This window comes from Elephas maximus, chromosome 3, assembly GCF_024166365.1.
Source record: "Elephas maximus indicus isolate mEleMax1 chromosome 3, mEleMax1 primary haplotype, whole genome shotgun sequence".
In the NCBI taxonomy this organism is placed as follows: Eukaryota; Metazoa; Chordata; class Mammalia; order Proboscidea; family Elephantidae; genus Elephas; species Elephas maximus.
In genome coordinates, this window is record NC_064821.1 from 24,594,955 (window position 1) to 24,620,920 (window position 25,966).

The following is a 25,966-nucleotide window of genomic DNA, read 5'->3' on the forward strand; positions in this document are numbered from 1 at the left end:
AATAGTGAAGGATTCCATGGGGAAAATATTAAACGACGCAGGAAGCATCAAAAGAAGATGGAAGGAATACAGAGTCATTATGCCAAAAAGAATTAGTCGATATTCAACCATTTCAAAAGTGGCATATGATTGGGAACCGATGGTACTGAAGGAAGAAGTCCAAGCTGCTCTGAAGGCATTGGAGAAAAACAAGGCTCCAGGAATTGATGGAATATCAATTGAGATGTTTCAACAAACAGGTGCAGCGCTGGAGGTGCTCACTCGTCTATGCCAAGAAATATGGAAGACAGCTTTCTGGCCAAGTGACTGGAAGAGATCCATATTTACAGCTATTCCCAAGAAAGGTGATCCAACCAAATGTGGAAATTATAGAACAATATCATTAATATCACACGCTAGTAAAATTTTGCTGAAGATCATTCAAAAATGGCTGCAGCATTATATCAACAGGGAGCTGCCAGAAATTCAGACCAGTTTCAGAAGAGGATGTGGAACCAGGGATATCATTGCTGATGTCAGATGGATCCTGGCTGAAAGCAGAGAATACCGGAAGGATGTTTACCTGCGTTTTATTGATTATGCAAAGGCATTTGACTGTGTGGATCATAACAAACTATGGATAACACTGCGAAGAATGGGAATTCCAGAAGACTTAATTGTGCTCATGAAGAACCTTAACATGGATCAAGAGGCAGTTGTTCAGACAGAACAAGGGGATAGTGATTGGTTTAAAGTCAGGAATGGTGTGCGTCAGGGTTGTACTCTTTCACCATACCTATTTAATCTGTATGTTGAACAAATAATATGAGTAGCTGGACTGTATGAAGAAGAATGGGGCATTAAGTTTGAAGGAAGACTCATTAAGAACCTGCGTTATGCAGATGACACAACCTTGTTTTCTGAAAGTGAAGAGGACTTGAAGCACTTTCTAATGAAGATCAAAGACCACAGCCTTCAGTATGGATTACACCTCAACATAAAGAATGCAAAAATCCTCACCACTGGACCAATGAGCAACATCATGATAAATGGAGAAAAGATTGAAGTTGTCAAGGATTTCATTTTTCTTGGATCCACAATCAACACCCAGGGAAGCAGCAATCAAGAAATGAAAAGACGTATTGCATTGGGCAAATCTGCTGCAAAGGACCTCTTCAAAGTGTTGAAGAGCAAAGATATCACCCTGAAGAATAAGGTGTGCCTCTCCCAAGCCATGGTATTTTCAATCACATCATATGCATGTGAAAGCTGGACAATGAATAAGGAAGACCGAAGAAGAGTTGACGCTTTTGAATTGTGGCGTTGGCGAAGAATGTTTAATATATTACGGACTGCAAAAAGATCAAACAAATCTGTCTTGGAAGAAGTACAGCCAGAATGCTCCTTAGAGGCAAGGATGGCGAGACTACGTCTTACATGTTTTAGACATGTTATCAGGAGGCATCAGTCCCTGAAGAAGGACATCATGCTTGGTAAAGTAGAGGGTCAGCGAAAAAGAGGAAAACCCTGAGTGAGATAGATTGACAGAGGCTGCAACAACGGGCTCAAGCAGAGCAACCATCGTGAGGATGGCACAGGATTGGGCAGTGATTCATTATGTTGTGCATAGGGTCACAATGAGTCAGAACCAAGTCAACAGCACTTAACAACAACAACAACAATGATTATCAGAGATATTGGTCTGTGGGAGCCTTGGTGGTGCAGTGGTTAAGAGCTCAGCTACTAACCAAAAATTTTGTAGTGCAAATCCACCAGCCGCTCCATGGAAACCCTATGTGGCATTTCCACTCTGTCCTCTAAGGTTGCTGGGAGTTGGAATCAACTAGAGGACAAGGGGTTTGGTTTGGTATTAGTGTTTAGTTTTCTCTTCTTGTGGAGTACTTGTCTGGTTTAGGTACCAGGGTGATGCTAGCCTCACAGAATAAATTAGGAGCAGTTCTCACCTCTTCATTTTTTGGAAATGCTTAAGAAAGATTGGCATAACTTGTTCTGTAAATGTTTCGTAGAATTCCCCAATGACGCTGTCTGGTTCTGGACTTTTCTTTGTTGGGAGGTTTTTGATACTGCTTTGATCTCTTCATGTTATCCATCTGTTGAAATCTTCTCTTTCTCCTAGAGTTAATTATTTTGCTGTCTTTATGAATTTTAATCTATAAATGTCTTTGATCCTCCAACATTCTTCAGATGAGTGCCTCTTAAGTAAGTTTCTATAGAAAAGGGTGAGATAGTTTTGCCAGAGTTAAGAAGTGTTGCTGAAGGGGATGTATGTTCTTAAAAGTGAGTGCTTTATTTGTGAATTTCCTGAATTCAAAATATAGGCATAGGACTGTGAACCTGTGTTCTTGGGTCCTTTTACTGATCTTTTTTTTTTTACTTTCCCTAAGGTGCCTCTGCAACATGGACCCACAGAAGCGAACACATGTCTCTAAATTCCTCCTGCTGGGCCTCTCAGAGGATCCAGAACTGCAGCCCCTCCTCTTTGGAATATTCCTGTCCATGTACCTGCTCACAGTGCTTGGGAACCTGCTCTTCATCCTGGTTGTGAGTTCTGACGCCCACCTCCATACCCCCATGTACTTCTTCCTCTCCAACCTTTCTTTGGCTGACATTGGTTTTACCTCTGCAACAATCCCAAAGATGCTTATGAATATCCACACACACCACAGAATCATATCGTATGTCAACTGCCTGATGCAGCTGTCTTTTTTTAGTTTTTTTGGATGTATGGACAATCTACTCCTGACAGTGATGGCCTATGACCGGTTTGTGGCCATCTGTCAACCACTTCACTACCCAGTCATCATGAACCTCCACCTCTGTGGCATGTTTGTTTTGGTGTCTTTTCTTCTCAGCCTCTTGTACTCCCAGCTGCACTGCTTGATGGTGTCACAACTTGCCTTCTGCACGGATGTGGAAATTCCTCATTTTTTCTGTGATCCTTCTCAACTCTTCACCCTTACGTGCTCTGACACCACCATAAAAAACATACTAGTATATTTTATTGGTGCCATCTTTGGTGGTGTTCCTGTCTCAGCAATCCTTTTCTCTTATACTCGAATTGTTTTCTCTGTTCTGAGAGTCCCATCATCAGGTGGGAAGTATAAAGCCTTTTCCACCTGTGGCTCTCACCTGTCAGTGATTTGCTTATTTTATGGAACAGGTATTGGAGTGTACCTGAGTTCCGCTGCCTCATCTGCTCCTAGGAGTGGTGCAACAGCCACAGTGATGTACTCTGTGGTCACCCCCATGTTGAACCCCTTCATCTACAGCCTGAGGAACAGGGATATCAAGGGGGCCCTGCAGAGGCTCCTCAGCAAACAAACATAGTGTTAATACCTGTGCCATCTTTTATGGCCTGTGGATTCGAATTGCTGAAAACCAAACATGAGGAGCTGGAAATTATGCTCCTTTGGTCCCATAATTTTTGCAGATCTCACTGTTTTCAATCCTTTTTTATGTTTAATATCAGAATATTGATTATTTGGCCCATTTTTGGTGAATTGGGGGATATTCTGGAATCTGTGTTACATCATAATATACACCCACATTGAGTCCTATAACACCTATGGAGCCTTCTATATTTGTCATCCTGGTGAAATGCACAACTTTCTTTATATTCAAATACAATCCCCCATCCTGTCCACACTTCATGCCTGTTGTCCACACGACATTTTTGTCTATCTTATCTAGTTAGGCAATTTAGGTATAATGCTTGTTATTAGTCCTCAAACTTGGCTTCATACTGGAATCAGCTGGTGAACTTTAAAGACACTCATGCCGAAGTTGTACCACCAGAAATTCTTATTTATTTACACTGAGGTGTGTGATCAGCCAGAAAATTTTTCAAAGCACCCCAGCGTGTATCAGTGAGCTGGCAAGGTTGGAGACTACTTATCTAAATAAGACCATTGTTCAGAAAAGACTAATATGCCTTAGCTCCTTTAGTCCTCATGAGCAGATACTGAAGATCTTAAAGCAATCAGAGCTCACAGTGGGGAAGATATGAAAGAATTTCTGGCAATGTGATTTTTCTCAATGTTGCTGGTATTATTTCTTCAAATATCTTCTCCTTCTCTACCATAAAAAAAAAATTTTTTTTAGTCCTGGTCATATGTGCTGGACATTAAGCTCTTGTGTCTGTGCTCCTAATTCACCTTTTTGCATTGTACTTTGTGATGCCACATTCTCATTCTTACTCTGGTTTTCCATCTGACTGTCTTGCAATGTTCCTCTGATTGTTGTCCAATGAGATCACCAGCCCCAATAAGCCAATATTTTCACTATATTCTTATCCTTTGGCATGGTCACTACTTCCTGTAGGTACTAGCTCAGTGTTACCCTCCTCCCATATTTTATACCTTTCAGCCTTTCAGTACTTATTGACCTAATTCCTATACAAACAATGTTCTTTAAAATTACTAGTGTGTTTTCTTTTTTCTAGTTTGAGCCTTGACTAATAAATTTTAATGAGGAGAAGCAAAGTGTGTTATAATGTCTGTACTTGTTTTTGTTGGGTTCCATCGAGTCAGTTCCAACTCATGTTGACTCTTTGCACAACAGAACAGAACACTGCTTGGTCCTGCACCGTCCTTGCAGTCATTACTATGTTTGAGCCCATTGTTGCAACCACTCTGACAATCCTTCTTGTTGAAGGTCTTCCTCTTTTTCTCTGATCCTCTACTTTACCAAGTATAGTGTCCTTCTTCAGAGTCTGGTTCATCAAAATAATATATTTAGGTATGTGAGATTGCCTTTTGGTCTATGTACAGCTTCTGCATGAGCACTATTAAGTGTCCTGTAATTCCCATTCTTTGCAATATGATTCATAATGTGATGATCCACACAGTCAAATGCCTTTGCACAGTCAACAAAACATTGTAGATCATATGCTACCTCCTGAAATGGTTGAAAGTCAAGAAATTATTCTTGGTATAGTAACTCTCTTTATTCCTTCCATATTCTTTTCATGCTTCATAGAATCTTTTAGTATTGCAACTTGGGGCTTGAATTTTTTTCTTCAGTTCTTTCGTCTTGATAAATGTCCCATGTGTTCTTCCCCTTAAGTGTTTTTACTCCAGGTCTTTGCATATTTTATTTTAATCCTTTACTTTGTCTTGTCGATCCATCCTTTGAAATCTGTGTGCAATGGGAAGTTTACAAACATACTCCCAAAAAAGGTGGTTGAGAATCATATACCTTACTCAAGAGTGTACAATTGGAGCTAAGGTGATGGTATCATATTTCCAGTTGCTGTGTGACTATAATGGTACCTGAGGATCATTAAAAGCCACTCAAGTCATTGTGAATAAATTTCCATCTTTCTTCTCATTGTTCTAGGATAACAAAGAGCCATATCCTAAGCAAAGGGAGGATCATTCCTTTCTCTAGTAACAGCCTCATTGGGAATCCGCTTTGTAACCATGCTTCCCTTACTTCCGTCATGATAAATCTGTCTTGGAGTTACTTCTGTCTTTCACTACATGGGTGTCCACCTTTCCTTTAGAGATGCTACATATAGTTCCTGATGCAGCAATGTGGGCTTTGAAAACCTGTGCAGTAACTTGTTTAAATTACTCTATCTTTTATCCCTAAGCTTAATCTTCAACCAACTTCACTGACAAGGAACTTCGATACCCAATGTGCGATTTGACCTAAATGGATGACAGAAGACCTTACAATTTCATCCTTACAAAATGAGTACTTACGCAGACTAATGGACTACATCTACCACGGTCTTCACCAGACGGAGTCCAGTACAATGAGATGGTGCCCGGCTACAACCACTGACTGCCCTGACAGGTATCACAATACAGGGTCCTAAGCAGAGCTGGAGAAAAATGTAGAACAAAATTCTAACTCCAAAAGAAAGACCAGACTTGCTGGCCTGACAGAGACTGGAGAAAAACCCTGAAAGCATGGACCCCGGACACCCTTTCAGCTCAGTACTGAGGTCACTTTTGAGGTTCACCCTTCAGCCAAAGATTGAACAGGCCCATTGAACAAAACAAGACTAAAGGGGTGCACCAGCCCTGGGGTGGGACTGGAAAGTAGGAGGGAACAGGAAAGCTGGTAATAGGGAACCCAGGGTTGAGAAGGGAGAGTTGACATGTTCTGGTGCTGTTAACCAATGTCATACAACAATGCATGTACTAACAGTTTGATGAGAAACTAGTTTGTTCTGTAAACCTTCACCTAAAGTTCAATTAAAAAACACACAAAAAAAACCCAAGTCCTTATGCAGTTTGAAGGCAGGGACTGAATATCATTAGTTTATATACTCAAAATATATATAAGATTTGGTAATCTCCACTCTGTTTGTTATCGAATATATTATTCACTGACTCAAGAAAAAGTGAGGACATTTTGATATCAATACATCGAGTATCAGATGGACTACTAGACCTTCTATTGACTACTGAGAGAATAAACGTATGCTTTGTTTTTTTTATTATTTATTATTATTATGAATGCTCAATGTCATCAATTTTTTTCAATTTAATAGACATGCAAGATTAAGAATCATCGAATAATGATGGATTTTGATAAGTCATACAAATAACACCAACATCACTACCGGTTGCTATTGATTTGATTCCAACTCATGATATGACCCCATGTGTCTGAGAGTAGGCCTGTGATCCATAGAGTTCTCAATGGTTGATTTTTCAGAAGCAGATCACCAGGCCTCTCTTCCAAGGCACCTGCTGTCCATGTCCACTTCTTGTAATTTAGTTCCTCTCAATCTCAAAGAGAGACAACTCAGAGTATTGGATTCCATTTCTAGTTGGGAAACTGTCATCAAATAAAAGATGTGCCTTTGCTATACTTTGATTAAAACCTCTGGCCCAAATTACTTGACTCTTGAACCAAAGGATTTTCATTAGCTGATTTTCAGAATTATATTTCCAGGCCTTTCTTCCTCCTCTATCTTAGTCTGGAAGCTTTAGTTAATTCTGCTCAACATCATAACAATATGCAAGCTTCCACAGATGGGTGGGGGCTGCACATAAGGTGCATTGGTCGGGAATTTCACCCAGGTCCACCACATGGGAAGTGAAAGTTCTACCACTGCCCTCCTTGAGTACTTCATAATGTCCTCCAATTCAAACGATTTTTTTTCTTAAAGACTGAAGAATATTAAATATTCCATATGTTTCCTTCATAAAGATATATTACTTTCTTCCTGGATTTGTTATCTTAAAATGTCCTTAGAATTCTAATATGCTTTGGTCCAGTGTCCCTAAAGCGGGTGTGTTTGAAAAAAAGGATAGCACAGAAACCAATGACAAAACAGTTCTGAGGATAGGTTTGTCACAACTGAGAAATATTGCTGAAGAAGTATATGGTCATCAAACTTGAGGACTTCACTTCTGAATTGCTTATATCCAAAATATACACCCACTGTTGGGATCCTGTACACTTATTTTTCACAACTGTCTTTCCTTTTCCAAAAGCTGTCTCAGCTAGGATGTTCTTTTTTAGAGATAGAAATTTTAAAAGAGATGGGAGTAGTAACCGATTCTTGGAATAGAAATCCTCATTCTCTCTAAATGATTCCATCAGTTCGCTGTGTTTGTTGATATCAAAGTCACTCACTGATTCTTCAAATTAGAAAAAAGAGAGTCTGGACTTCATGTTAAGATCCCTGCAAATTACCAGACAGAGGTGACAATATAGGTTTGGTTCCTCCTGAGAAGAGGAAGGGCCCTGACCCTTCCAGGACATTCATTTTTTTCCTCTCTCATCCCTTCACTTAATAAGCCCTCAGAGATTAGGAGAACATAGATCAGATAGGCTAATTACAAGCTCTGTGGGTTGCATTCTCAATACCATTTGTCTACCAATTATTAGCCTGTGTCTCCAGCCCTTTAGAGTACCCATCACAGTCTGCAGGCTACATAAGTGTGTCTCTTCCTCCCAGAGTCATCATCCACATTAGGGTGCCCATGCTTGAGTGTGTTTTCCTGTCAGTTCTGAAAAAGGATCCTCAGCCATCATCACCCACCAGGCACGGGAGGAACAATGGATTCACACTCCTTGGCCATGCCTCAGCGGAGAGACTATGCACCCCAGTGAGTGCTGAGGGAGACAGGGACACAGGAATGACTTTCAAGGGCATTGTTTTTCATCAGCAGGACCAGCAGCACAGTTGGGGTAGTCAGGATGGAGGGCTTAGAATAAAGTGTTTCGGCTAAGTGGCTTATAAAGTTTATGTTCTTAGTATTGTGGATATCGGAGGACTTTCATTCGGAATTCTGTTCTTCTCGAACACCATTTCTAGCTTCCAAAGGTATTGCCACCATCACAGCAGGAAATAAGTCCCTTTAAACTGTCACCTACGGACTCCAAAATGATCATGATGTTGAGGATGATGATAATGGTGACGATGATGACAATAACTACAATATCACCAAATCATATTGAGGGTTTCCTAGTGTCAAGCTCTGAGCTGTGGGTTATGTAGCTTTTCTTCATTTCATCTGCACAATCATCCCCAAGATGTAGGTGCAGAGATTATTACTATTTTATAAGTGAGAAAAGGAGCACAGCAATTTTATGTATTTTAATCAATTTTAGGTGTAGAAAGAGGTGAATCAAGTTTTGAGTCTGGGCAGTGAGATTCCATTTGCAAGGTGCCACAATCAGTTGTGGATCAGACCACGGTGATCCATAGGGTTTTCACTGCCTGGTTTTTGGATCCTCCACTGAAACCCGTTCAACATCATTAGCAACACACAAGGCTCCACCCAGGGATGGGTGGTTGATGTACACGAGGTGCATTGGATGAGAATCAAACCCAGTCTTCTGCACATAAAGTAAGAATTCTATCGCTGAACCACCACTGCCCCTTATCACTGGGCAAAAAACAAACAAAAAAAAAACATTGCTATCAAGTTGATTCCAACTCGTAGCGACACTAGAATAAAGTAGAACTTTTCCATAGGCGTCCCAAGGCTGCCATCTTTAAGGAAGCAGACTGCCCCTTTTTTCTCCTGTGGAGTGGCTGTTAGGTTTAAACTGCTAACTCCTGGTTAGCAGTCAAGTACTTAACCACTGCAATACCAGGGCTCCTTATCACTGGGCACCTACCTGTATTCTGAACTGTCATCCCAACGCTATTTTTCTTCCTGTGTCACTCCAGTTGAAGTGATCAGAGAAAAAAATGATCAAATCTCATTCATTTCCACTTCTCTAGAGCCTACACTAACTTGGCACAGCAGATGCCACCAAAAAAAAAAAATCTCTGTTAATTATTATTTTTATTAGTTCACAGGAACAAAGTGTAGTCTCTGTGGTGTCCAAACACTGGGTGCTTTTCTGCCTGTACTTTTCTCCCTTCCTGGGATGTCAAATAGTTCTAGAGAGATGAATGAGACTCAGTTGTTTCCCTCCAAGCTCTCTGCCTGGATCACCAGGAAGAAAAAATGGAAGGTTAGAGTATTGGCTAGGTGCCTGTGAATGGAGTCTCACTGCTCAGACACATACATAAGATAAAATAGGGCTCGTATGTGTCTGTATCATGAATTTTCTCTGGTACGTATTATCTTCCATTTAATAGGAGTGACAACATTCTATTTGATAATTGGATAGATTTTCATAAAACAGAAAAAGAAGAGAGAAAAAGAGTAAGGGAAGAAAAATTTTACTGTGTGGACTGAGACAACTTTTAGAATTTCCACTTATTCATGCTGGAGTTTCTTGATCTAAGTTACACTTTAACCTCTCTGCCATATACTTAAAAGTACAATGACTGAATCTTTTATGGCATTGTATTTCAACAATAAACTGGCAACTTCAATAATGATTCCAACTCTGATTAGAAAATCATGATTGAGCATTAAGTGCCAAAATTCCAGTGGATGAAGGATATGGGACTCAGACCTTTTCCCAGGCTCTGTCCCCTCCACCAGAGCTGAATGAGTGTTTTTTTTTTGCACCTCCTTTGGTTCAAAATACCAAACAGAGGTAGAAGAATCTGTTCCTCCTCTTGTGATTTGATGAGTTCATCCAAAATTAGTTGAATAAGGCCATGGTTTATAGGAGTCTTTGTGGCATGAGTATTGTGATCACAGGCTTTTCTATGAGTAGCAATTCATTATGCAGAACACATTGGAAATCTGAGACATGGAAACATTATTCCCTGTAGAAATGGAGATTTCATGTTGAGCTATCCTGGAATGATGACTATTACTACCTAGACTTCAAGGATACTTGTGATTCTATACCTTGTGGCACAGTGGTTATACACTCAACTGCTAACCGAAAGGCTGGTGGTTTGAACTTACCAGCTGCTCCACAGGAGAAAGTTGTGGCAATCTGCTTTCATAAAGACTACAGCATTGGAGAGCATATATAGGGTAGTTTTACTCTATCTTATAGGGTTGCTGTGAGTTGGAAAGGATTCAACAGCAATGGTTATACTTTGGTAATAGAGCGTGTGGTTGATTTTTCTATTGGAAAAGCAAATGTTAACAATTAGTAGAAAAATTGAGCACACATTGTCACAACTCAAACAGCTATCCTTTATTTATAAATCCTATAGAAATTCTCACTTGTGTGAGTAGAGAGAGGCATAAGAATTTTCATAGGATTGTCCTAATAAGAAATCAAAAATAAAATGAAGTTCCTCCCCCAAGTAATACTATGCTTTATTTAAACTAGGTTTTAACCAGATGAATGTGCTTCACAGAGAGACTTAAAATACAATGTTGTGGTAAATGACATTTTAAGAGCAATACTCATAGTGTGATACTAGTTAGGTAAGTTTTTAAGAAAACTATTTAGAGATATGTAAACCAATGCTAACATTATGGAAATATTGTCAGGTAAATATTTCCCCTAAATTCATGTCAGTGGTTGCCTTTGGGGATGGATATTCTGGAGAATAGGATCAGCAGGGATTGGAGAAAACTTAAATGTTAATGGGAATATTTTAAATTTCTATAAAGTATGAGTTCTGAAGCAAATATTATTAAACATTTACATATTTAATAGGGGTGTGGGTATTAATGATAATAATAATAGCTAACCTTAATGAAGCATTTACTAAGTGCATGGCAATATCCTAAGGCAGTGATTCACACTTGCTGTATTGCAGGGTCACTGAGGGTCTCATTTATTGGGATTCTGATTAAACTACCTCTAGGCTGTGGCTCCAACACATGTCTGTCAGTTTGTCGTACTGCGGTGGTTTGTGTGTTGCTGTGATACTGGAAGCTTTGCCACCAGTATTTCAAATATCAGCAGGGTCACCCTTGGTGGACAGGTTTCAGTGCAGCTTCCAGACTAAGACAGACTAGGAAGAAAGATCTGGCAGTCTAATTCTGAAAACATTGGCCAATGAAAACCTTATGAGTAGTAGCAGAACATTTTCTGATTCAGTGCCAGAAGATGAGCTCCTCAGGTTGGAAGGCAGTCCAAATATGACTGGGGAAGAGCTGCTTTCTCAAAGTAGAACTGACCTTAATGATGGGGATGGAGTCAAGCTTTCGGGACCTTCATTTGCTGATGTGGCACAACTCAAAATGAGATGAAACAGCTGCAAATATCAATTAGTAAGTGGAATGTGGAATGTACGAAGTATGAATCTTGGAAAATTGGAAGTTGTCAAAAAATAAATGGAACACATAAACATTGATATCCTAGGCATTAGTGAGCTGAAATGGACTGGTATGAGACATTTTGAATCAGATAATCATGTGGTCTACTATGCTAAGAATGACAAATTGAAGAGGAATTGTGTAGTATTCATTATCAAAAAGAACATTTGAAGATATATCCTGAAGTACAACACTGTTGTACTTATGCCTACAAGGAACATCAGTTAATATGATTTTATTCAAATTTACACCCCAATTAAAGATAAAGAAATTGAAGATTTTTACCAACTTCTGCAGTCTGAAATTGATCTAACATGCAATCAAGATGCAGTCATAATTATGGGTGACTGGAATGCAAAAGTTGGAAACAAAGAAAAAGGATTGGTAGTTAGAAAGTATGATGGCCTTGGTGATAGAAATGATGCTGAAGATCACATGATAGAATTTTGCAAGACCAACCATTCCTTCATTGCAAGTACTTTTTTTCAACAATACAAAACAGCGACTAAACACATGGACCTCACCAGATAGAATATATAGGAATCAAATCAAGCACATCTGTGGAAAAACACAATGGAAAAGCTCAATATCATCGGTCAGAACAAAGCCAGGGGCTGACTGTGGAACAGACCATCAGTTGATAATATGCAAGTTCCAGTTCCAGAAAATAAGAACAAGCCCATGATAGCCAAAATAGATAAAGACCATCTAATTAGAGACCATCTCAAGAATAGATTTGAGGCAATGAACACTAATGACTGAATGCCAGGCAAGTTGTGGAATGGCATCAAGGACATCATGTATAAAGAAAGCAAAGGTCATTAAAAAGGCAAGAAAGAAAAAGAAGACCAAAATGAATGTCCAAAGAGACTCTGAAACTTGCTCTTGAGCGTCGAGTACCTAAGCAAAAGAAAGAAATGATGAAGTAAAAGAGCTGAACAGAAGATTTCTAAGGGCAGCTCGAAAAGACAAAGTACTATAATGAAATGTGCGAAAACCTGAAGATAGAACACCAAAAGGGAAGAACGTGCTCAGCATTTCTCAAGCTATAAGAACTGAATAAAAAATTCAAGACTTGAATTTCAGTAGTGAAGGTTTCTATGGGGAAAATATTAATGGACCCAGGAAGCATCAAAAGAAGATAGAAGGAATATACGGAGTCATTATACCAAAAAGAATTAGTCAACGTTTAATCGTCTCAAGACGTAGCATATGATCAGGAACCAATGGTACCGAAGGAAAAAAATCCAAGCTGCTGTGAGGGCACTGGTGAAAACCAAGGCTCCAGAAATTGACAAAATATAAATTGAGATGTTTCAACAAACTGATGCAGTGCTAGAAGTACTCATTAGTCTATGCCAAGAAATATGCAAGACAGTTTCCTGGCCAACTGACTGGAAGAGTTCCCTATTTATGCCTATTCCCAAGAAATGTGATGCAACCTAATGTGGAAATTATAAAATGATATCATTAATGTCACAAGCAAGCAAAATTTTTGCTGAATGTCATTCAAAAACGGCTGGTGCAGTGTATCGACAGGGAACTACCACAAATTCAGGCTGGATTCAAAATAGGATGTGGAGCCACGGATATCATTCCTGATGTGAGATGGATCCTGGCTGAAAACAGAGAATACCACAAGGATGTTTACCTGTGTTTTATTGATAATGCAAAGGCTTTGACTGTGCGGATCATAACAAATTATGGACAATACTGTGAAGAATGGGAATTACAGAACACTTAACTGTGCTCATGAGGAATCTCTACATAGATCAAGAGGCAGTTGTTCAGACAAAACAAGAGGATACTGAGTGGTTTAAAGTAAGGGAAGGTGTGCATCAGGGTTTTATCCTTTCACCATACCTATTCAATCTGCATGCTGGGCAAATAATCGGAGAAGCTGGACTATATGGAGAAGAATGGGGCATCAGGATTGGAGGAAGACTCATTAACAACCTGCGTTATGCAGATGACACACCTTGCTTCCTGAAAGTGAAAAGGACTTGAAGCACTTACTAATGAAGATCAAAGACCACAGCCTTCGGTATGAATTATACCTCAACGTAAAGAAAACAAAAATCCTCACAACTGGATCAATAACCAACATCAAGATAAATGGAGAAAAGGTGGAAGCTGTCAAGGATTTCATTTTACTTGGATCTATATATATCATAATTATTATTATTTTTTTTATAATCAACAGCCATGGAAGCAGCAGTCACGAAATGAAAAGATGCTTTGCGTTGGGCAAATCTGCTGCAAAAGACATCTTTAAAGTGTTGAAGAGCAAAGATGTCACCTTGAAAACTAAGGTGCATCTGACCCAAGCCATGGTATTTTCAATTGCATTATATGCATGTGAAGCTGGACAATGAATAAGGAAGATCAAAGAAAAATTGATGCCTTTGAATTGTGGTGTTGACGAAGAATATTGAATGTACCATGGAGTGCTAAAAGAACGAACAAATCTATCTTGGAAGAAGTACAATCAGAATGCTCCTTAGAAGTGAGAATGGAGAGTCTCCAGCTCACATACTTTGAACATGTTATCAGGAGGGACTGGTGCCTGGACAAGGACATCACTTTTGGTAAAGTAAAAGGGTAAGCCAAAAAGGGGAAGACCTACACAATGAGATGAATTGACACAGTGGCTCCAAAAATGAGCTCAAGAATAACAGTGATCATGAGAATGGTGCACAACAGGGTAGTGTTTCGTTCTGTCGTACATGTGGTCTTTATGAGTCGGAGCCAACTCCATGACACTAACAACCAAAACAATGGCTAATGAATTGACTCGACAGCATTAGGTACGTGGCTAATGAATAGACCAGTGGTGAAAGAGCTTGGCCGCTAACCAAAAGTTTGGCAGTTTGCATCCACCACTGGCTCCTTGGAAATCATATGGCACAGTTCTACTCTGTCCTAGGGCACTAGGAGTTGGAATTGACTTGATGGCAACAGGGTTTCTTGGTTAATGCCTAATGAAAAGGGATCTGGTGGCACAATGGTGAGGCATTCAGCTGGTAACCTAAAGGTTGATAGTTCATACACACCCAGTGTCTCCAAGGAAGGAAGACTTGATAACCTGCTTCTTAAACTATTATTGCCTAGAAAACCCATAAGACAGTGCTCCTCTGTCCCACTGGGTCACTATGGGTCGAAATCAACTTGACAGCACCTAACAACAACAACAACAGTATTGGCTAATGAGATTGAGCAACTTTTCAGGTTCTTGTTAGCCATTTTTGTATTCAAGTCTTTTGCCCATTTTATGATTGGGCTGTTTGTCTTTTTGTAGTTAAATACTAAGTTCTTTTTATATTCTGGCTCTTAAGTCCTTGTCTGACATATGGTTTCTAAAATTTTTCTCCCAGTTCCTAGGTTATCTCTTCACTTGTTTAATAAAGTCCTTTGATGTACAAAGGTTATTTTGATGAGATCTTCTTTACGTATTTTGTGTTTTGTTAGTGTGCTTTTGGTGTCATGGCTAACAAACTGTTTTTAAAGACTAGGTCCTGAAGAATTATCCCTACGTTTTTTTCTAAGGGTTTTATGGTTTTAGGTCTAGTTTTTAGGTGTTAGATCTATATTGAGCTAGTTTTCATATATGGTGTGAGATATGGGTTTAACTTCAACTTTTCCATATGGAAATCCAGTTGTCCCAGCACCATTTATCAAAGAGACTATTCTTTCCCCATTTGATGGATTTAGTAACCTTCTCAAAGATTATTCAATCATAGGTGTGTGTGCTTATCTCTGGGCTGTCAATGCTATTCCATTGGTCTATATGTTTATCATTATACTAGTACCAGACTGTTCTGTTTACTGTAGCTTTAAAATAGGTTTTGAGACCAGGAAGTGCGAGTCCTCCTTCTCTGTTCTTTTTCAATATTTCCATGGCTATTTTGGGCCCTTTGCAGTTCTATATAAAATTTAGGACGGGCTTTTCCACTTCTTCAAAGAAAAATGTTGGAATGTTGATGGGTAGCATGTTCAATCTTTAGATTGCTTTAGGTAGTATTGACGTCTTGACAATATTAAGTCTTCTGATTCATGACCATGGAATGCCCTTCCATTTATTTGGGTGGTCTTTAACGTCTTTCAGTAATGTTTATAGTTTTCAGTACATAAGTCTTTTACGTCTATAGTTAAATTTGTCCTAGGCATTTTATTCTTTTAGGTGCAATTGTAGATAGAATTGTTTCCTTAATTTCCTTTCAGATCATCTGTTCCTGGCGTATAAAAACATAACTGTGTTTTCTGTGATAACCTCATATCCTTCCACTTATCTGAATTCATATATTGTGGATTCTTTGGAGTACAAAAAGTTCCCAGTTTACAAATATATGACTGATGGACAACTCCTATCTGCCCTTTACTGTTATGTAAATCTGCTCTCACTTTGAAACAAACCAACGCCTATGCAAAAATTCTTCATTACAATCACTTTCACTTATGCACATGCATCTTTGAAACCATGGAAAAGCTTTGAACCATTTATTGCACTAAAGTAAATCTAAATAAGAACTGTATGCACATGTTCTGACTTACCTACAAATTCGTTTTAAAGATCTACTTAGGAACTGATCTCATTTGTAACCTGGGGACCATCTGTATTCTATCTATAGAAAAGCTAGCTGCAAAAAGAGATAGCTTGACTTCTTCCTTCCCCATTTGGATTCTTTTTTTTTTTCCTTTTTCTTGCCAAATTGCTCTAGTTGGAACTTGCGGTACCATACTGAATAGCAATGGTGTGGGGCAGGGGGTGGGGGGGGGTTGAATTTTGTCAAAAGCCTTTTCTGCCTTGAATGACATGATTATGTGGCTCTTTACCTTTGTCCTATTGATGTAGTGTATTATATTGACTGATTTTCTAATGTTGAAACCACCTTGCATTCCTGGGATAAATCCCATTTGATCATGCTGTATAATCCTTTAACATGCTGATGGATTCAGTTTGCTAGAATTTTCTTGGGGATTTTAGTGTCTATATTTATCACAGATATTGGTCTGTAGTTTTCTCTTTTTGTGGGGTCTTTGTCTGGTTTTGTTACCAGGGTGATGCTAGCCTCATAGAATTAGTTAGGGAGAGTTTTGTCCTCTTGTAGTTTCTGGAAATTTTAAGAAGGATTGACATCTTTTGTTCTGTAAATGTTTGGTGGGATTCCCCAGTGAAGCTGCCTGGTCCCGGACTTTTCTGTCTTGGGAGGTTTTTGATATCGCTTTGGTATCTTCACATGTTATGTCTGTTGAAGTCTTGTCTTTCTTCTACACTTAATGATTTTACTGTCTTTATAAATTTGTTATCTGTGAATGTCTTTGATCCTCTAACATTCTTCAACATGCTTTAGCTGAGTGGCTGTAAAGTGGGTTTGTATAGAAAAGGGTGAATAGCACAGAAATCAATGAGGAAAGAGGTCTAGGAAGAATAATTTTACCACAATTGAGAAGAGTTGCTGAAGGGGGTGTATGTCTTAAGTGTGAATGCTTTACTTGTGAATTTCCTGAATTCAAATATAGACAAAGGGCTGGGTGACTATGTTCTTGCTTTCTTTTACCGATCTTTCTTTATTTTCTAAAAGGTGTCCCTGCAACATGGACCCACAGAATCTAACACGTGTATCTGAATTTATACTCTTGGGCCTCTCAGAAGATCCAGAACTGCAGCCCCTGCTCTTTGGACTGTTCTTGTCCATGTACCTGCTTGCTCTGCTTGGAAACCTGCTCATTTTCCTGGCTGTGAGCTCTGACCTCCACCTTCACACCCCCATGTACTTCTTCCTCTCCAACCTGTCCTTGGCTGACATTGGTTTCACCTCTGTCACAATCCCAAAGATGCTTATGGATATCAATACACACCACAGAATCATCTCCTATGGCGACTGCCTGATTCAGTTGTCTTTTTTCATATTTTTTGGATGTATGGACAATCTTCTCCTGGGGGTGATGGCCTATGATCGGTTTGTGGCCATCTGTCACCCACTTCACTATCCAATCATCATGAATCCCAACCTCTGTGGCTTGATGGTTTTAGCGTCTTTTTTTCTCAGCCTTTTGGACTCCCAGCTGCACTGCTTGATGGTGTCACAACTTACCTTCTGCACTGAAGTGGAAATTCCTCATTTCTTCTGTGATCCTTCTCAACTCCTCAACCTTGTCTGTTCTAGTACCACCACCAAAAAAATACTAGTGTATATTCTTGGTGCCATCTTTGGAGGTGTTCCAGTTTCAGCGGTCCTTTTCTCTTATACTCGAATTGTTTTCTCCATTCTGAGAGTTCCATCATCAAGGGGAAAGTATAAAGCTTTTTCCACCTGTGGCTCTCACCTGTCAGTCGTTTGCTTATTTTATGGCACAGCTATTGGAGTGTACCTGAGTTCAGCTGTCTCACCTTCTCTCAGGAGTGGTGCAGCGGCCACAGTGATGTACTCCTTGGTCACCCCCATGCTGAACCCCTTCATCTACAGCCTGAGGAACAGGGATATCAAGAAGGCCCTGCAGAGGCTCCTCAGCAGACCAGCATAATAACAGTAACTGTGTCATTTTTTTGGTCTGTGGATTATAATATGCAGAAAACCAAACGTGGAGCTTGAAAGCATGCTCCTTTTGTCACATAATCTTTGTAACTCTCATTGTTTTCATTCCCTTCGTGTTTCTTATCAGAATATTGATTACTTGACCCATTTGTGGGGAGATTAGGGATGTTTTGAAATATGTGGTACATGGTAATATACACCCAGTTGAGTCCTATAACCCCTATGGAGCCTTCTGTATTTGTCATCTATGACACAGACATCCTGGTGAAATGAAATGCACAACTTTCTTTAATAAAAATGCAATCCACAACCTTTTCCAAAGTTCATGACTAATGTCCATACAACAACTATCTTATCTATTTATACAGTTTAGGTGTAATAATGTTTGTTATTAGTCCTCAGACTTGGCTTCATATTGGTATCATCTGGTGAACTTTAAAGATACTCTTGCCTGAGTTGAACCACCAGGGATGCTGATTACTTAGTTTGAGATGTGTGGTGAGATTTTTCAAAGTACCTCAAGATGTACCAGTGGGCAGCCAAGGTTGGAGACTATCTAAATAAGACCATTGTTCAAAAATGACTAATATGCCTTGGGTCCTTTATTCCTCATGAGGAGACGCTGAAGATCTGAAAGCAATCAGAGCTCACAATGGGGAAGATATGAAAGAACTTCAGGCAATGGGATTTTTCTCAATGTTCCTGGAAGTAGTTCTTGAAAAATCTTCTCCTTCCATATCATAGAGCTTGTCATATGTGCTGGATATTAAGCTCTTGTGTCTCTGCTCCAAACTCACCTTTCTATGTACTATTGGTGATGCCAGAGTAGAAGTCATCCCATCTCTGCTCTGATTTCCATCTGACTTTCTTGTAATGTTCTTCCAATGTTTTGCTATAAAGATAAGTAACCCAATAATCCAACTTTTTCACTATACTTCTTGTTCTTTGCCATGATCACTACCTCCCGTAGGTAATAGCTCTGGGTTAACCCCCTTTTTTTTCCTTTTATGCCTTTCAGTCTTTCTATACCTATTTACCTAATTAGCTATATTAAACAATCTTCATTAAAATTAGTAGTTTTTTTTTTTCTTCTTAATTGAGCCTGGACTAGTGATTTGTAACATGAAGAATCAAGGTATGTTATCATGTGCCTGAAATAGTCGTTACTGTTGTTGTTAAGTGCCATGGAATCAGTTCCAAATCATAGTGACCCTATGGACAACAAAGTGAAACACTGCCTGGTCCTGTGCCATACTCAAAATCCTTGCTATTTTTGAGTCCATTGTAGTAGCCACAGTGTCAGCACATCTGGTTGAGGTTCTTCTTTTTCTCTGACCCCCTGCTTTACCAAGCATGATACTCTTTTCCAGAGATACGAAAGAGAATAAACAAGCAATTGAAATAAACACAGATGGGGAAAGATAGTCCAGGGACAGAAGCTGAAAGACATAAGGACATTTCTCCAGAGCTGACAGAGAAGGAAATCCTTCCCCTAGAGCTGGCACACTGAATTCAGATTCTAGCTTCCTAAAGTGTGAGAAAATATATTTATGTTTGTTAGAGCCTCCTACTGTGGTATTTCTGTTTTGCACCACTAGATAAGCAAGACAGTAATATTAGCATTTACTAAGTGACTGGTCATATTACAAGTCCATGGTTATCAACCCTGGCTGTACTTCAGGATGACCAAGGGATTCACAGGTCGAGAATCTGATTTGATTTGTTCTAGGCTATATCCAGCTCATCAGTATGTTTTAAAAGATCCACAGTAATTATAGAGTAATTTAGGATTGAGAACCAGTGGTCTAAGCCCTTTGTAATTATTATTTCATTTAGTGTCTCAGAATTCTATAAGATTCAATTAATAACATTTTACAGATGTACAAACCATCCAAATGTTTCTCATATTATTCTGCTATTTTTACCTGTGCATTTTCCCTAATTAGATCAAATTGGACCTGCCAAGAGAATGAGAAACTGAGTTGTCTTCATGGAGCTGGTATTAGCAAACCTACAATCTCCCTATCAGGAAGGATTGACTTACAAAAGCTCTTTGTAAGTAGGCATAAGATGGCTGGCTTTAGAATCTCCCTGTTTTTAAATCCTTGAACAACTAAAACAAGTGGATTTGATGAGGCTCCATTCACAAATGATTAGGATTAGAAACATATTTATGCATTTTTACAAAGCCATTAAGGTCCCCAGGTGGCACAAGTAGTTTTTGATCAGCTGCTAAACTAAAGCTTGGTGATTCGAACTTACCCAGTGGTTCCTCAGAAGAAAAGTCTGATGATCTGTTCCTGTAAAGACTATAGCTAGAAAATTGTATGAAGCAGTTCTACTCTGTTACGTGTGGAGTTGTCATAAATTGGAATCACCAAGAGGGCAATGGGTTTGGTTTTACCAATCTGCTGCAGATAGAGACAAAAAAAAGAAGCAAATTCAATGCCAGACATTTTTCTGAGATTTTATAATGTTGATACAAATAATCCTGCAAAAAAATGGAAAAGAGAAACAGAGAGTTTCTTAAAAGATAATTATTGTGTAATCATTGGTGGTATTGTACACTAATGCCATATTTGGAATATACAATCATGAATGATTTTTCATACTTAACAAAAATATATTTCTCAAAATTTGAGGTTCACTGCAGCCAAGGTTAGAATTTATATTTGAAAAGTCTTTTAAAAGACAACCCGTATATTTGAGTAAGCACTTCTCTCCAAGGAAGATGGATGTCAGAAAACCAAAGAATGACAAAAATTTATCAAGATAATTGGCATATAAAAATGGTCTCTGATTATGATTATTTTATATTAATTTAGAATTCAGCAAATATGGTTCTATCTCTTATTAGATCTTTATTGTGTCCTATCTCTTGTTGTGTTTTCAATCACCTCGTATCAATGCGAAAGTTGGACAATGAATAAGCAAGACTGAAGAAGAATTGACGCCTTTGAATTATGGTATTGACGAAGAATATTTAATACACCATGGACTGCCAAAAGAACTTAGAAATCTGTCTTAGAAGTACAACCAGAATGCTCCTTAGAGGCAAGGATGGCGAGACTGTGTCTTACATACTTCGGACATGTTGTCACGAAGAATCAGTCCCTGGAGAAGGATGTCACATTTGGCAGAGTACAGGGTCAGTGGAAAAAAGAAAACCCTCAACGAGGTGGATTGACACCAATGAGCTCAAGCATAACAACGATTGTAAGGATGGCTCAGGACTGAGCAGTGTTTCGTTCTGTTGTGCATAGGGTCTCTATGAGTCGGAACCTACTCGACGGCACCTAACAACAACAAAAACCCTATCAAGCCTTAAGTTGACTGAAGTCCCCTGGGAAACACATTGATTGCAGCCTCGTAGAACCCTGAGATGTCACACAAAGTATGAAGTAACCAAACAAGTATTCAAAAAAATTGTTTTCTATTATAAGAACATACATCAACTAAAGAGAAAAATCAGAGCTAGTACTGTCATTCAGATTCACACACAAAAATGAATAAATAAATAAATTTTCAATGCATAAAATCCCAAACCCAAGAAAAAGCTATGAGAAGGATATTCTACTTAGAGAAACAAATCTTGAAAGTGATATGGAAATAGTATCAGATTCTTGGTGTAAACCCAGTGCCGCTGAGTCAATTCCGACTCATAGCTACCCTGTAGGACAGAGTAGAATTGCCCCATACAGTTTCCAAGGAGCACCTGGCAGATTCGAACTGCCGACCCTTTGCTTAGCAGCCTTAGCACTTAACCACTACATCAAAAGGGTTGCAATTCTTGGTATAGACATTGCAATTCTCCCTAAATTTCCTGATCTATTCATTAATTTTGCTGATATCAAAGTTACTCACTGATTCTTCCCAGTAGAAAAAAGTATCTGAATTTCATATTACAATTCCTGCAATTTGCAATTCAGAGCTGAGAATACGTGTTTTTCCTCCTGAGATTAGGAATGTCCAGACCATTCTAGGACACTCTTTTTTCTCCTACCTCATCTGTTAATTTAACAAGCCTCAGAGATTGGGATAACATAGATCAATTAGGCTAATAATGCACTCTGTGAGTTGCACTCTCAAAGCCATATAATTGTAAATCATTTACCTGTGTCCCCAGCCCTTCAGAGTGTCTGTCCCAGCCCAGTAGAGTACATATGTGTGTCTCTCCCTCCCATTGTCATCATTCACCTCAGGACGTCCATGCCTGAGCCTGTCTTCCTGTCATTCCTGATGAAGGAACCTCAGCCTTCATCTCTCACCAGGCAGGAGGGGGGCAGTGGATTCGCATTCTTTGACTATGACCCATCAGAGACACCGTGCAACCCAGTGAGTGTTGAGGGAGACAGGAACACAGGAGGGACTGTCAAGAGCATTGTTTCCTCATCATCAGGACCAAAAATAGAGTTGGGATAGCAAGGAGGGAAACCAAAATGGAAAGTTTTAACTAAGAGGTTTATGAAGTTTAGTCCTTTGTACTGGTGGGAATCTGAGGACTCACCTTCATGAATTCTGCTGTCCTCTACCACTATTTCTAGCTTCCATGGACATTGTTTCCACCAGAGCAGGAAATTAATCCCTCTAAACAGCCAGTGGTAAGAACTTGGCTGCTAACCAAAAGGTCAGCAGTTTGAATCCAGCAGCTGCTCCTTGGAAACCCTATGGGATGGTTCTACTCTGTCCTATAGGGTCACTACAAGTCAGAATCAACATGCCTACAATGGTTTTTTTTTGGTTTTAAACTGTTCCCTAAGGACTTCTAAATTATGAAATCAAGGATGATGACAATGATGATGATGATGCCAGTAAGTATAATAATGGCAAACTGTGTTGAGGGTTTCCTGGTGGCAGGCTCTGAGTCACGTGTTTTAGAACTTTTAAAATTTTATCTGCAAAATTTACTCCCAAAATATGAGTGTAGATTATTATTATTTTATAGATGAGAAATGAAGCACAGCAATTTTATATATTTTAATCAAGTTTTGGTGGAGAATGGAGTGAATCCAGGTTTGAATCTGGGCAGTGAAACCCCATTCACAGGGCACCTAGCCAATATTCTAACCTGTTAAGACAATCTGCTATTTCTTTTCTTGGGTCACCCAAGTGGAGTGCTTGTAGGGAAATGACAGAGCCTCATTCTTTTCTGCTTCCCTAGAACCTACAAAACCCCCCAGTGGGATGGATTGGCATAGTGGCTGCAACACTGGGCTCAAACATAGCAATAATTGTGAGGATGGCACAGGAATGGGCAAGGCTTTGTTCTGTTGTGTATAAGGTCATGATGAGTTGGGACCAACTCAATGGCATCTAACAACAACATAGCCTACACCACACTTGGCAAAGTGTAGACAACCAAACAAGAAATTTTGGTTAAATATTGATTATCTTTTTTAGTTCAGGGGAGCAAAGTGTACTCAATCTGTTGTCCACATACTGGGTGCTTTCCTACCTCTGCTTTCCTCCCTTCCAGGGGTGCCCAGTAGGACTAGAGAGATGAATGAGACTCAGCACTCTGCAGAGTCAGGATGGACTCTCATCCAGCAAGAATTTGGCTCCAATGATGAGGCTGATGAGACCTGCCTGCGCCACGCCCCACCCCACCCATGCAACCAAGAGTGGATGAAAAGCCTTATTACTCAAAAAGAAGACTGTCTATGGAGACCTTGGCAGGCTCCCAAGATGGTCCAAATGTGTCTTGAAAGAGCAAAGAAAGTGCCTGGAAGGGAATTTTCTTTGTGATTAAGAGGTAGATCTGGTCTGAGGGTTCTAGCACATTGGCAGAGGTGCTTCCGGTTTGAGTCTATTGTCATCACCAAAAGAGAGAGCACCTGGACTGTCTTATCAGCTTGCCCAGATGTGGGCAGATGGCAGGGAGGGTTAAGTTGAAGAGCTGTCAGCACTTGGACAATGAAACAAATAGAGGCAGACTTTTTATTGCATAGCTCTCATAGAGTGTTTATAAATAGTCCCATCAAAGAAATCCCCCCCCCATGGGGGAAAATGTTTAATATATTTTCGGTGTCAATAAAAAAAATTCAATGCAGTATGTTTTGAAAGCTTAAAATGAGTCAAAGCAATTTATTGCATTGAATTTTGATAAAATATAATACATTTTAAAGCATTTTAGTGTTCTTTAATTAGACCGATTTTATTCTTCAAAGGAAAATGATATTTCTTAATCCATACATTTCCTTCACTAAAAGGGGATGATATTTTACTGACTGTATGGATTGGTATCCCTACATGTTCCTGCTTCTGTAACTTTCTTCAGCTGAGTGTCTGTAAAGTGGATGTGGGTAGAAAAGGATGAAACCAAGGAGAAAGAGTCCTACGAAGAATGGGTTTGCCACAACTGAGAAATGTTGCTGAATGTGGTGTGTGGTCCTTAAGTGTGAGTGCTTTCCTTGTGAATTACCTGAATTAAAAATACAAACACAGAGCTGGGGCCCATTTACTTGTTTCCTTTTCCTAATCCTCTATTTTCTTTCACAAAAGCTGTCTCTGCTACCTGGAACCACAGAATCTTACACATATCTCTGAATTCCTCCTCCTGGGCATTTCAGAGGATCCAAGACAGCAGCCCTTCCTCTTTGGAATATTCCTGTCTACGTACCTGGTCACAATGGCTGGGAACCTACTTATTATCCTGGCCATGATCTCCGACCACCATCTCCACACCCCCATGTACTTCTTCCTCTCCAACCTGTCCTTATTTGACATTGGCTTTACCTCTACCACAGTCCCAAAGTTGCTTGTGAATACTCACACACACCAAAGAGACATCTCTTATGTAGGCTGTCTGATTCAGCTGTCTTTTTTATATCTTTTTGCATGTCTGGACAGTCTACTCCTGATGGTGATGGCCTGTGACCTGTTTGTGGCCATTGTCATCCCCTGCACTACCCAGTCATCATGAACCCCTGTCTATGTGGCTTGCTGGTTCTGGTGTCAATTTTCATCAGCTTTTTTGACTCCCAGCTAAACTGCATGATGGTGTCACAACTTACCTTCTGCACAAATGTGGAAATCCCTAGTTTCTTCTGTGACCCGCCTCAACTTTTCAACCTTGCCTGTTCTGATGCCTCCACCAATACCATATTAATGTATTCAGTTGGCGCCATCTTTGGTGGTGTTCCTTTCTCAGTGATCCTTTTCTCTTATATTCGAATTGTTTCCTCCATTCTGAGAGTCCCATCATCCGGTGGAAAGTCTAAAGCTTTTTTCACTTGTGGCTCTCACCTGTCAGTCATTTGCTTATTTTACGGAACACGTGTTGGAGTATACCTGAGTTCGGCTGTCTCACCTTCTCTCAGGAAGGGTGCAGTGGCCTCAGTGATGTTCTCTGTTGTCATTCCCATGTTGAACCCCTTCATCTACAGTCTGAGGAACACAGACATCAAGAGAGCCCTGCAGAGACTCCTCAGCAGAATATCTTAATTTAAAGACCTGTGGCTTAAGTATATAAGGCCAAATGGTCACTATTTATTCTAAAAGAATGTTGGGAAGATAAAGGGGAGAAGAGAAGCTATATCAGTGGAAACAGAACAAAAATAATGGGAATAATGAGAATGGTGACATATTAAGAAAAATATAAATGATGTCATGGACAAGTTGTATACAAATTTGTAGATAGAAACCAAATTTACTGTGTAAACTTTTGCCTAAAACCCAATAAAATGTGAAAAAAAAAATACTCATTCCAGAGTTCCAGAGAGTGTGGTTTATTTAGAGTGGGTTATGGGGTAAGTTTTTTAAAGCACCCTGGCAGGTACTAGTGGGAAGCCAAGGTTGAAGAGTACTGATCTCAGTGAAATCATTGTTAAA

The 25,966-nt window shown here is 39.5% G+C and overlaps 2 protein-coding genes and 1 pseudogene across 2 annotated transcripts; all 3 read left to right on the forward strand.

Annotated features, from left to right (window-relative positions):
- Positions 1 to 2,421: 2,421 nt before the first annotated feature.
- LOC126072083 (olfactory receptor 18-like) lies at positions 2,422 to 3,327 on the forward strand. Its single transcript, XM_049876750.1, has one exon. The coding sequence runs from the start codon at positions 2,497 to 2,499 to the stop codon at positions 3,325 to 3,327; it is 831 nt and encodes a 276-aa protein (XP_049732707.1). The 5' UTR covers positions 2,422 to 2,496.
- Positions 3,328 to 11,530: 8,203 nt separating this feature from the next.
- On the forward strand, positions 11,531 to 18,125 carry LOC126072069 (olfactory receptor 7E24-like). The gene is made up of 2 exons (XM_049876739.1): positions 11,531 to 11,559; positions 17,183 to 18,125. Exons 1-2 carry the CDS (start codon positions 11,531 to 11,533, stop codon positions 18,123 to 18,125), a joined length of 972 nt encoding a protein of 323 aa, XP_049732696.1.
- Positions 18,126 to 19,258: 1,133 nt separating this feature from the next.
- Positions 19,259 to 25,579, forward strand: LOC126071121 (olfactory receptor 18-like; annotated as a pseudogene).
- Positions 25,580 to 25,966: the final 387 nt, after the last annotated feature.

What these genes read in the sequence shown, in the direction of transcription:
- LOC126072083 (XM_049876750.1), top strand. Translation starts at nt 2,497, where the DNA reads ATGTACCTGCTCACAGTGCTTGGGAACCTGCTCTTCATCCTGGTTGTG.
- LOC126072069 (XM_049876739.1), top strand. Translation starts at nt 11,531, where the DNA reads ATGAAACAGCTGCAAATATCAATTAGTAA. An exon ending in CTGCAAATATCAATTAGTAA is followed by an intron (nt 11,560 to 17,182) that starts GTGGAATGTGGA and finishes ATTTTCTAAAAG; the next exon opens with GTGTCCCTGCAACATGGACC.